The sequence below is a fragment of the Geospiza fortis genome, unplaced genomic scaffold, assembly GCF_000277835.1.
Source record: "Geospiza fortis unplaced genomic scaffold, GeoFor_1.0 scaffold79, whole genome shotgun sequence".
In the NCBI taxonomy this organism is placed as follows: Eukaryota; Metazoa; Chordata; class Aves; order Passeriformes; family Thraupidae; genus Geospiza; species Geospiza fortis.
Genome location: NW_005054408.1, coordinates 2,483,712 through 2,496,517, shown reverse-complemented (window position 1 = coordinate 2,496,517; position 12,806 = coordinate 2,483,712). Strand labels below are relative to the sequence as shown.

At 37.8% G+C, this 12,806-nt stretch overlaps 1 protein-coding gene across 1 annotated transcript in view; it reads left to right on the top strand.

Moving 5' to 3' along the window:
- ITFG1 (integrin alpha FG-GAP repeat containing 1) overlaps positions 1–12,806 on the top strand; it is a 67,426-nt gene that overhangs the window by 47,111 nt on the left and 7,509 nt on the right. Inside the window, exons 12-14 of the mRNA XM_005426260.3 lie at positions 1,034–1,077; positions 2,955–3,033; positions 12,127–12,251. Of these exons, the coding sequence (XP_005426317.1) occupies positions 1,034–1,077; positions 2,955–3,033; positions 12,127–12,251 (248 nt within the window). The remainder of the gene's footprint in view (positions 1–1,033; positions 1,078–2,954; positions 3,034–12,126; positions 12,252–12,806) is intronic.

Here is a 12,806-nt window from a genome sequence, read left to right as displayed (position 1 = left end):
ATTTCTAATCAGACTGTGAACATCTCACACGCACCTTTCAGTATTTTCCTGATTCTAAACATTTTGTACCCTTAGCTCAATGGACCCTTAAAGAAGACAGAAAATGTTTTAAGAAACTCCTGGTGGTTAGGATGACCTGCCCTCAAATCTGGTCCAAATCTTCATTTTCTGTCTGCCATGCTTGCTTTGTGATACCATAATTCATGGAGCAGTAATGTTTTTCCCTGGCCTCAGTACCTGGTGTGCATCCTCCTCCCTGCCCATCGCCATTACTGGCCTGCTGCTCAACCAAACTGTTGTCATTAAAAGTCCAAATTTTGCATCAAAATGGACCTTAGATTATTGTATGTGTGTGAGTTTTGTTGTTTTCTTCTAATACTCAGTGTGACAGGATGTCCTGGCTTACAGAACAGATGGCTTTCACTGTCCCTCATTTAGATTTTTAACAGAGATTTCTGAATGGAACTGATTTTTCAAACTAGTAAGTTTTAAACAATTAATTGGAACAAGTGTCACAGGATTTAGATATTAATTAGCATTATATACACCTGCTTAAAATACTTTTGAATTAATGGAGTAAATTGGCAATGGGATTTCTGCTTGTTACAGCTTTTGTGAATTGTTTTAAACCAAGTTCTAAAAAGATGCTTTGTATAGAGGGAAGAGCCTTTATCTTTTATTAGTTAAAACAGTAAAGCTGAATCTCTGCCAGTATTTTAAATGGTTAGAAAGGAAGAATAATGAATAAAATGTATAGTTCACTGTTTTAAAAATGTTTTAATTTGGAATTTTTCTAACTGGGATATCTGCCCTTTTGAAGCTGGTTAACCAGTGAGGTGGGGTAAAACAGTGATGAATTTCTGCCAAGTATGCTTCCAACTGATTACATTACCATAAATCACAAAGATATTTATTTTCTTTGTGTTTTAATGACTACCTGACACTTTCACTAGACTTTACTAGATTCCAAAGGTGGTGCTTCTAAGATGATTTGTGAACATAAACACAACATGGTCACTTTTTGTTCTTGCAGTTCTCAGCGGCCTCTGTTCTAATGACTGCCCTCGGAAAATAACAGTAAGTGTTACCATGGCCTTGTTTAGTATTTAGCTTCAAATAAGCTGAAATCTAATTATACCAAAAACTCTCAGCATATTAAAAGAGCTATTGACTGCAATAATGTGTAATTCAAGCCATGACTGGCCAACTTCTGCTTCTGTGAGACCCATAACTCTGGGCAGCTGCTGCTCAGAGCTGGAATCAGCTGGAATCAGTTGATTGTTGTTGTGCAGGAGCTTTGTTACCCACACTGGGGGCTGGGAGGTACCAGAGACAGGAGGAACCTGGGTGCCCAAACTGTGAATTGTGCCAAGTCTTGGTGGGCACTTAGAAAGTCCAGGCAAAACTGACTGTGGGGTAGATGCAACCACTTCTGGGCCCAACTCCAGCAGTGGCACAGCCAAGGAAAAGTGTACTGGGCTCTGATGATTCTGCAGACAGTCATACACATGTGGTGTTTTCTGTTTAGATTATTTTATTCATCTCCAGAGATCTGCAACTCACCCACCAAACTGCCAATTAGCAAATTGTTTAGCAATGTTCACAGTGAAAGTTGGCCTGAAAGAGGAGCTTAGAGTAATCAGAGGTAGCAGTAGCACTTTAGCTCTACAAAACTTTCACATTTAATTTTGACTTGAAAATAGAAAAACTGCTTCAAATGGGGCTAACCTTTGCTTCAAGCCTATTTTGAGACATGGGGTTTAATTTCTGTTGTAAAATAATGAGGTTTGATAGTATCATTAACTTAATTACAAAAATCGAGGGTTTAAAAAGCAAATCTTCACAGCAGATGTTGGTGGAAATTTCATTATTGAGATCACTGAAACACCATTGCTCCCATTGTAATAGGAGTTCTCAACATAGTAACATAAGGTACATTTTGCCAGAGTACAGCTATGTGGCACCAAAAAAAGTTAAATTTCACCTTATTCACTCATCTTTCATAGATCTGCATTAGCATCACCTCTGTGGTCTCCTTACTTTTCATTCTAATCAGTTATTATTGTCAGGCTTTGATCTCATCTCTCATCATTATCACTTACTGTCATGGTTTAAACTTACTACTTTTGAGGCATGGTGTGAAACAGGTCATCATCTCTTTTAGTGTTCTTCTGTAACTTACTTGAAAGCTCTCTCTTGGATTTGATGTCCTAATATCAGATCGAATTCAGCACTAGGAAAAAAAAAAACCAAAAAAGAAAAATTCCTTTGAAATCTGTTGTTGCAATTGTCTCTTATCCTCTCCCTTCCCACCCTTTCTTACTTAGGTACATTTCTTATGGTTCATCACTCAGTAATGTACAACTTCCTTGGGTGTTTGTTTTATTTTTCCTCATGACTGTAGTTTGATGTCTAAGTACATTTTCTTCCTCAAGAAAATTTGCTTAAAACAGATACCAGTACTTGACAAGTAACTGTTCAATCACTTTCATTAATTAAATGAAACACTGCTAAATAATAGTAATAATAAAGGAAATTTGTGTTGTATTTTTCAATTCAGAAATACCATCAAGATAGTGCATTCTCTTGGTATCAAATGTTCTGCTTTTTCAGAACATGCAGTTATTTCTTTGAATTTTTAGGGGGTTTTACTTTACTTATAGCTTCCAAGGAAACATTAAACTTTTTGCCAGAGGACTGAATAATACAGCTTTCTTCATGAGAAACTAAATATTACTTAGCCAACTGATTACTGTGGTTTTGAAAATTGATTTCCATATAGTACTATGACCAAAACAGTTGCAAGGTTTTGAAGTTAAAGTGTAAAAAATAAATTATTAATATAAAAAAATTAATTCTTAATGTAAAATTTTTTTTCCTCAGTTTACTGTTTAATGACTATAGCTTTTTCTGTTCCTAAAATGTTGCCTGCCTTTTTCTTTGATCCCTTGTAGCCCTTTGGAGTTAATCAGCCTGGTCCTTACATCATGTACACCACTGTAGATGCAAATGGGTACCTGAAAAATGGGTCAGGTAAGAGAAACTCACTGTGGGAATACCCAGGGCACAGTCTGGCTGTGTTTGTGCTTCTTAGCAACCTAAGGAGTTGGAAAGTGGCAGAGGGAATGGGAATGGTTTCAATGTTGCCTTCAGTTTACAATGCCAAACCCCCCAACGTTCTCTTTCTTCTTTACAGATTGCATTTTTATGACAAACATTGCAATTGCATTATTTTTTCATTTGTCCTGTGCCAGTTAGGTTTGAACAGTTGGCTGTAGCAAAAAATTGTTGGGTAAAATATCATCAGTTTGTGAAACAGCATAAGCTTCTAATTGCTTCCTAAGCAATTATGCATTAAGAAACAGCAGAGGCCTTGAAATAGCTCAATACAATCCTAGCAGCCAGATGAGAAAGGATCAGGATAATGTTCAGGACGCACAGGATGTGTTTGTCTGGAGTTGTTCACTACCACTGGCAGGTAACAAAATCAAACGCTGAGTAGCGTGATGAAGCTGGAGAGGGAATTCCTGTGTCCTTCCCAGTAATGCAGGAACTGCAGGGAATCAGTCCTGAGGGAACAGGGTCAAAATCAAGGGGGAAGGGGTGCTTGGTGCAACTTGTATGGGAACTAAAGCTTTAATGGCCTCAGATGGGGCAGCTGCCGCAGGAGCAGGAGTCCAAAACCAGCAGCCAAAGAGAGAATCATCCACTGGGCTGTGCTCCAGGCAGTGCCTGATGTTAGAATATCCTGGGGTTTCTGCTGCCTTCCTAGGTGTGTACTGGTGGCTCCAAGACTTTGTACAGGAGACTGTACAAAGTGGTTTATTAGTCTCATTTATGATTGGTAATCTTGGGGCTATAATGGACTCATTTCTTGCTTAGGCAAAAATCCCAAGCTCATAAGCTAAACATGATCAGTAGGTACAGTTATCTGTAGCTGTCACTCCAGTTTCATTTCAGATTAAGCTCAGATTTTGTAAAAAATGGTTCCTGTAGTTCCAGATTATATTTTGTATAACACTAACTTAAATAAAAGCAATAATTTAGAGGGGAAAATGCTGACATGTTAAGGTCCTGAGTCAATCTGAGTCACGGGCAATGCTCTCACCATGAGTAGCTTGCTCAGAACTGTTAATTCCACCTGCGAGAAATTAGAGACAAAGAAGATGTCCTGAAATACAAACCAGATAGCTACAAAAACATATCTTGATACTCTAGCATTTCTGTGTTTGTACATGCTTAAATAAAGACATTTTTCAAACTCTGTGTCATGGAACAATTTACATCTTACAATTGAATAAAACTAGCTTAAAATTTGGACCTATTCCATGTATCATTTTCCTAATTTTTTTTCTGTTTCTCTCTTCCAAGAACAAAAGAAAATACATTTTCCTTAAATATTTTCTTTGGGGTTTGCTGAGTTTGGCTGGTTGTGGCTTTGTTGGTTTTTTTGTTTGTTTGTGTTTCGGGTGGGGGGAGCAGTTCTTCTAGAAATGCAATGTTTTTACTATTTACTCTGAGAAACAGTTATCAAATGTGATTTAATACTACTATATTCCCTTCACAGCTACCATGTTTACAATAATAAAAACCTAACAGAGTCCAGGCATGATGAATTTCCTTTTCTGTTCTGACATTATGAAATAACAGTAATGAATTCCAAGTGTATTTATGACCCCAGCAGCATTGCTACAGGGAATTTTCTAATGCTGTCTTTGATCAGTTTCTCAACACTAATAAGTTAATAGATTTTTTGAGTGTGTATAATTCCTGCAAGAACTTTTGAAAGTCATGTTTTCTGAGGGTGTTACATTACATTTGTAGCTAGATTTTCTTCTCTTGCAAATGTTATGTGTGAGATTCAGTAAATGTTCTAACTAGAATTACTGGCCTATACAGGCTGTTGTCTGGAAAAACAACCCATTACATCACAATCCTCTTTTATTTGACTATCAGGATAGATCATTTGATATATCAAATGATATCATCATCATTTTTGGGCCATGTATAAACCTACAAAACATCTTTTCCACATTAAGCTTTTATTTGTATAGCATCCATATGCTATTTTAAAACTTATTTAATTTTCATCAGCTTATCTGCCTTCCTTATGTAATATTACAGGACAATCCATACTTGAAGCTTTTAATTATCTGAAAGGAGTAATGAGCTAATCAAAATTTTAAAATAATTAACCTCTTTCCCAAGAAATGACATGAGTAAAAACATAGTTCTTTTTCTGATGAAAAGGAAACTCAGCATTCCTTTTCACGTGCCCCTCCAAAGTCAGCTGCTGTTATTTATTGCCTTTATGGCTGCACTCAGTGGGGGAACAGTTGTTGGCTGGACCACTGCAACCAATCACCTTAAGTTATCCCTCCAGCCCTGGGCTTAAGTACATCATAGTGTACTCAAAGCCATGGCCCCCACTCTGCTTCTGATCCCCTGAATCCTGCAGGACTTCAGTTGTGAGTTATGGCATCTTTCATATAGGCAATACTCATGCAAAGAGTAAAATAAAAAGGCCCATATGGCTGTCCTTATCTAATTCATTTTAAGGTTCTTTGATCTGCCAAGCCTTAACTACAGGAAATTTGCATAATTATGAGGGTTTTCTTCAAAACATTGTTAGAATTGTTCTGTCTCCTATTAACATTCCAGTATGTTGTTAAAAGATAGCAGAATAATAATTAGGATATATTCTGTGCTTTTACTTTCACATTGCTCAATCCACTTGTAGTCTTACAAGAAATACTGTTAAATTAGCTACAAGGAGTAGCAATTGCCAACATGGGCATTAAAGTGGAGAAGTTCTGGGCCTTACATCTGAGTTAATATCTCCACAGACCTTCTCTTCCTGAGAGGAAACTCAATCATAACAACTTCTTCAAATATTTAAGGAATTTCATGCTTGAGATCAGACCAGGTCCAGTGTAAATCCAGGAGAAGTACACCAACTCAAATTTAAGTCATGCTTTCTGATCCATGTCCTGCAACCTGCCTTCTCCCTTTTCTTTTGGGGTTATTATTTTTAAGGAGATCCCACAGTTAAGTGTGAATGTCAGCCAGGATTTTCAGCTCTACATATACATTTCCAGGGTTTTATTGGAAGAATATATTTTGTGCTTCAGCCTGTGCTATGCACATCTGAAGTAAAAATATGCTGATAGAATTTGAAATAAATAGGCTCACACTTGCAGCTTGAGTCTACCAAACATTAATTCTGTGGGCCAGGAACAGGTGGCAGTAAATATCTCAGGTTTCCTTAAAGCTCCATATCCATGGGAAGATGATAAGAGCAGTTTCACTGAATGGCTGATATGGATCAAGTCATAATTTGTTTAAGCATCTGTATGAGTGAAGCTGTGTGGACTGATGGCCTCTGCAGCTCTCATTCCAGAGCTCTTTCATTTTGCTGCTTTTGCTTTGTTTTGTTTTAAACCTTCCATGGCAGAATGACCTTTCACATGCTGTGAAGTCGTGCCCTTCTGGTTTTCTGAAATCTGCTTACTCTTCCCTGTTGTTGCATTTAGTTCTCCTGCTGTTTAACTAAATTGAATTGTGAGGTGAACACAAATGTCTAGCAGCTATTATAGTCATGAATTTAAACATAAACATTGCAATATGTACCAGAAAAAAAGCAATATAAGCTTATTTTCAATGGCCATTTGACGCTGCAAGGTTCATTGTGTCGAATTCCACTACACAGAAGAAGAGTGGATTCATGGAACAAGCTGGAATAATTTAATAATTGAATAGCTGCATTCAATGAGAGGGATTTTCTGTTTCCTATAGGTAGGACTAGCCTTCTAGTATGTTTCTCTGTATAACTCTCTTCTGTTTAGAAGGCTTACTTGAACTTGTAATGTTGCTTGCAAGACACCAAATCTTGGATATTTGGGCTTTACAAATGACACAGCTTCCCCCATCAGCAATATGATAATCTTATTGTTTGAGGGGTTTTTAAGTTACCAGTTTTACTTCTATAATTTTATGGTGTAAAGGTATTTTTCACAAAAATACATACTCTCATAAAAATGCATCAGGTTTGGAGTTTGGACTTGCAGAGGTGTCCCAAGTGTTGGCAGCACTGCAATCATCGGTGTCCAAGTCCCAGGAGTGCACTTTGAATTCCCTTTCCCATGTTTGTTATTTCTGGTACTGCAGAACCAGGTATTGCAGAAAAGGTTGAGAGGTGAGAGGTGTGTTCTGCATTAATCTGGAATTTCCTATTAGGGGGACTAAGGAAAAGAGGCAACCAGCTGGGGAAAACAGGGAGGCATTCCCAGCCCTTAGAAAGATGAAGTTACCATTGCATATTCTAAGCAGAAAAAGAACTCTTTGACCACTACATTTCTTTTTTCCAACCAGTGACCCCCAAAGGCAATATGAAAGGAACGAAAGTAAAGCTTTCAACTAAAGCCAAGCAATTCAATTTCTCCAACTTTCTATGAAGCTTCCAAGTTTGAAGTTGTTGAGTTTTTGTTAGATTAGTTTTTTTCCTGAAAGCTTCTTTGTAAATTCTTAGGCACATTCCATGGGTTTTTCATTACTATCAGTTATATTTTCCCTTTCTCTTGCAGTAAGTAGTTGGCATATTTTCAAATAAAAGAAGGAGCTGCCAGCTTTAAAAAAAGGGGAAATACTCAGTGCACTTTAGGCCAGTGCTGGTAATGGCAGCAGAGGAAGCATCACTGCAGTGCCCCAGCTGTGCAGGGAAGGGACACTCGGTCACTGTGACTGCACCCAAACCTTGAACTGCGCCCAAACTGCCTCTGTCCTCTTCCAGCTTTGCCTGGGTGCTGCTCCCAGCTGTGCTGCAATCCATGCAACCTCTGCATGGCAGGTTTTGACTAATTTTTACTTTTTCTAGGATGTATGTGTTTGTCTAATCTATATAAAAGAAATCATTCATGTGCTGACCTCAGTGATGGTACAAAAGAATTTACATGCAAGTCTGAGACTAAAAGATACATTTTTGGAATCCTAAATAGAATTACTGAATTTTTAATTTCAAAGAATGGCTTTTAATTGGCTAATAATATTTTGTTTAAAAAAGCATAATAAAAATAATTATAAGGAATGCTTCAGGAAATCACAAGTTAGAAATCAGATTTTCCATTAGTGTTTCAGTTTTGTGTAGTGATCTTGCATGTTCTGCTGTTGTTTCACAAAATAAGTGTATTTAAACTGACTGAACACTATCAGTATTGTGCATCTATTGCTGTAGGTTCAGTGAGGCTGTTCCTAAATGCAGTACCAGGTGTTGTCAGTGCTGTTTAAACAAGAGAAGGCATTGCTCCTACATGTAACTCCAACCACTTTCCCCTCACAAAGTTAAATTCTCCAGCCTGAAATGAGCTGTTGAGGACATTTCAGTTCAGCTCAGGGGAGAACAGGCTACCCTTGAGCTTTCAGCAAGTTTACATCAGGATAATGGAAACAGAAGGAAAATGACTTAATTCAGGTATAAAAGAACAAGTACTGGATCTGTCACAGACAACACATGGCTCTGGTTGTCAGACAAGACTTTAGAAAGGTTAATGATACGAATTGCTTCCAATTTTATATGCCAGACTTCAGAGGTAAGGAGATTGATTCCAAAAGGTCCAGAATGGTTTCTGAATATCAAACTCTGCAAAATCTTCTGAGGTTTGGCTGCCTAACATCATTCGCTTTTTCTTACAAATTTGATCTCCGATAGGCTAAAACCACAGAAAACCATGTCCTAAATTGTTGGGGATTTTACTCTGCCCAAGGTTTTTTGAAGCAATAAACTTAATGATTTATGATTTAAAACAAGAATATATATACCACACTAATACCAATACCATAGCCCATTATATCTGCATGCTTTGAAATGGCATTTTTGAAACAAGAAGCTTAAGGCAAAAGACATAGTATTGAATAATCTTAAAAGTATTATTAAAAAGAAATTATGTGTAGCATGATCAGGAGAAGGTTTTTTAAGTCTTGTTTATAGTAACAGTTCTACTGACGAAGTAAAACAAACTGTGAAACAGCAGCCGCTTCGTCCATCTTGCCTACACTGACTTCCAAAAACCTAGAGAACAATTTGAATGTAACAAATAAATCCTACTTCCTTCCTTGAAGATGTAAAACTATTTTCAGATTTTCTTGAAACAAGTAGAAAGTTGTTTCCAGTAATTTTACAAGAGGGGAAATTGCTGTGGTTGCCATTTAATTAAATTTTAAATATTTTCATAAGTAAATTAATTACCAGTGACTGGGAACCACAGATAATGTCAATAAACTGTTGACAGTACTCTCTGTAATTTCTCTTTTTATTTTTTGTCTTGGTTCAGGGCTTTATGTTTCTCAGGTGAGCAGTTTTCATTCTTAATTACTTGGTTGCAATTCTATGTGGAACTTTTCAGGAAGCATCAAACAGAATTTCTGATAGATAGAGGCTGAGGAAAGCAAGGAAGAGTCTCAAAGTTCTCCTGTGCTTAGTCAGTTTTAGTAAACTGGAACCTTCTACATGCTATCATCCTGCTTAGCTAACACCCCCCAATTTTAAAGGCAAATAAAATAAAAAAAAGTATGTGCACATTTCTGCCTGCTGTGTAGAAGAAAACATTCTTTTCTGACCTTTGCAAATGATCTATTTACATCCTGAAGCGTAAGATTTTGTCATCCTTATCTGATGCATAAGAACCAGCATTAGTAGCCATGAAATTATTCAGTGCTTTAAGAATTCTGGCTGCAGTATGTGACTCTCTAACCTCTTTAAGGCTGACTGCACACAGTATATGACATTTTCTTCTATTCTCTTTAATTTAGTTGACATTCATTTCATTTGTAAGATGAAAGAAAAAAGCAAGATCTTAGTTGCAGTCTTCTCATGATCCTAAATATTTCACTCAAAAGTAATTCTAAAAGCTTTTCAATGTTACAGCAGTACCTTGTTCTTTTGGGGAAAGTCCTTCAGCATGCAGCATTAGTGAAAAAATGCTAAAAGAAAATCTTTTTTTTTTGTTGCAGCATGATCAAATAACACATCTGGCTTGTTTCTATAACCAGTCAAATTAAATACACCCACCTTTGCTCCTTACTACTTGTATGTTGGTAACTGGAGGTGTCAGATATTATGTACTTTGAGAATTACTCCCGTTTTAGATTTGGATACTGACACCTGGAGATTGAGCAGTTTAGCCAAGATCATGTTAGGGAGGTCACTGGCAAGGCAGGGACATGCTCAGGACTCAAACCCTCTGCTGTCCTATCCTGTGTTGTTTCAGCTTCCCGGAAAAATCCCTGTTCTTAAAGAGAAAAGCTGCTCAGTCAGTGCTTTGTGCTGCATCTTCTGTAATTGAGAAATCTACCCAACAACGTGCACAGTACACCTTATCCTCACAATAGAGACCTGAAAGTACAAATCCAACTTCAATATTTCCTCATCTGCTTGTTCATTACATGGTTCTACGTGGGGGAAAAAAAAATCTAAAATGTGTATAATCTTTAGGAAGACCTTTACTGTTTCTTTTTGCTAATAGCATTTTAGCTTAATAAAAAGTTAAACTGCATCAAGCTGATTTTTCAGATCTCAGTTGACATTCAGCTTGCTTTTTAAAATATAGTTATTATAATTCTAAATGCACAATAATACAGAATATTTACCTCCTGATTAAACAGACTTATTTCAAAACATGCCTGACAGCATAAGGCAAGTGGCTTCCTCAAGAGCTGGTAGGGGAAGGGAGGTTCACAAAAGCAGAGCCATGAAGTAATCACTGTAATGAGCAGGGTTCAGAATCCCCAGCCTGCAGCACCAGGAGTTTGTCCCCAGAGGAGTGTACAGGAGCTGAGGAGCTGCTACTGGAAGTGGTTTCTTTGTTGTCCCTTGGTGAAGTGCTGCTGCGTTGTGGCCACTGCCACTTACTGGCATCTCCAGGATGCCAGGAGGGGGGTTTGGTTTGTCTTGAAAGGATATTTGGCTTTGCCAAAGCAGTGGTGGTGGTGAGTGAGGAGCTTTTCCTGCCCTGTGTTCAGCACAGCTATGCGGAATGTTGTGTCACCAATCAGTGCTGCCTCCTGAATCAAGCCTTGGATGGGAGTGTGGAGAGGTAAAAGGACTTGGCTGTAAATTCACTACAAAATATGGATTCCTGTTCTTTAATTCACATTCTGTTGCATTTTGTTGTTTAACTTATAATTTCCAGTTTCAGGCATAATCTATTAGGGATCAAAGCTGAAAGAAGTCTGATGCTCTAAAAATACTGACTAAATCACATTCTTGTGAAAAGCTGTTTCTGTTGGTCACAGAAACCCATTTGTGGTTGTCAAGTGTCCCTTGCACTCATTCCTGTTTAATCTGGTGAAGGCTGAATTCACTGTAGTGCTTCTGAGGTGCTGATACTGTTCCTGCTGTGGGAGCAGCTCACTTGCTAAGAGAACAAAGAACCCACACAGGATCTGAATCTGTTGGCCAGAAATTAAACTATTAGAAGATTTTTTTTTAAATGAACTACCTGGATACTTTGGGAATGGGATGCCAGTGAACTTGTTGATAACTGCAACTCTTGTCTGTTTCCCCACTGCCTTTTCAGGAAACCAAGAATCTTATTTTCCATCTACAAATTCTTCTATAATTAACTTGCAACCAATGCAATCCTGTTTTCATTAAATTAATTTATTCTTTGAAAATTTGTTCATGAGAATTTACTTCGCTAATTTTGTGACAGTAGTAATTACAGTTTAACACTGACAAGAATTAAAGTGAACCTTCACATACGGAGTCTAATCTTGTAAATCAATAGGCAAGAAACTTGGCACTAATCATATAAAAATACATGCAGATAGTTGATTTCTTCTCAGCTTGTAACAAATAATGGAGATTTGAGTTAACATAGAAATAATACTCATAAGAATATGTAAAGTATTTAAGCTCTTCTCCAACTGAGTACTCACAGGTAGTTTGGAAATGTGGGACTGAGCTTTAAGAATTAAATAATCATGCAATTGGTGAAAATCTTGAAACATTTTTATTACTGACTGGGGAATGTGTACTTGTGTAGCAAGTTGGTCGTTTGGGGGTTTGATTGACTGATTGGGTTTTTTTCCCCTAAAATACCTATATGGGCTTCCTTTATGCTTTGCTTGCAGCTGGCCAGCTCAGCCAGTCAGCACATTACGCTCTGCAGCTGCCCTACAACGTGCTGGGCTTGGGCCGCAGCGCCAACTTCCTCGACCACCTGTACGTGGGCATCCCTCGGCCCCTGGGAGAAAAGGTTGGTTGGCATTTAAGATTGTCAAGCTAATTGTTTATGGTGCTACCTTTCCTAAGAGACTTTGGATGGAAATACTGCTGGGATACTTCTTTTTCATTTTCTGAAGTAAGAATATCAAAGAAGTTTGCATATAGAAAGGTTTGTCCAAAAGAACAGTTTGCCCAGTTTTTTGAAGGGGGTATAAGCTCTAAAGCTGTGAAGCCAAAATGAAACCAAAAGATGACTGAAACTGTCTATAAATGGTATTCAGTGCTTGTTTGTAGAGCAAATGGGTATTAGGTCTGAGGGTCATTATTGTGGACTGCACTAGCTGCAGGGCTTTCCCAGAGTTGCTCTGGCTGGGCTGGGCTCACGTAATCCCTTCTGCCTCAGTGATAAAACCATGGGCACTGTCATGGTGAGGGAGATTGCTGTGATTCTCTTATCTTCACATGAAACATAAAAGTGAGGTCCTCACCATTTTCAGTCTTTAAAGATTTGATGGTACTGCTTTGAAAAGTGAGGTACTCAAATGGGCCAAAATTCTGGTTTGGATAATTGTTTTGCCTGCCTCCT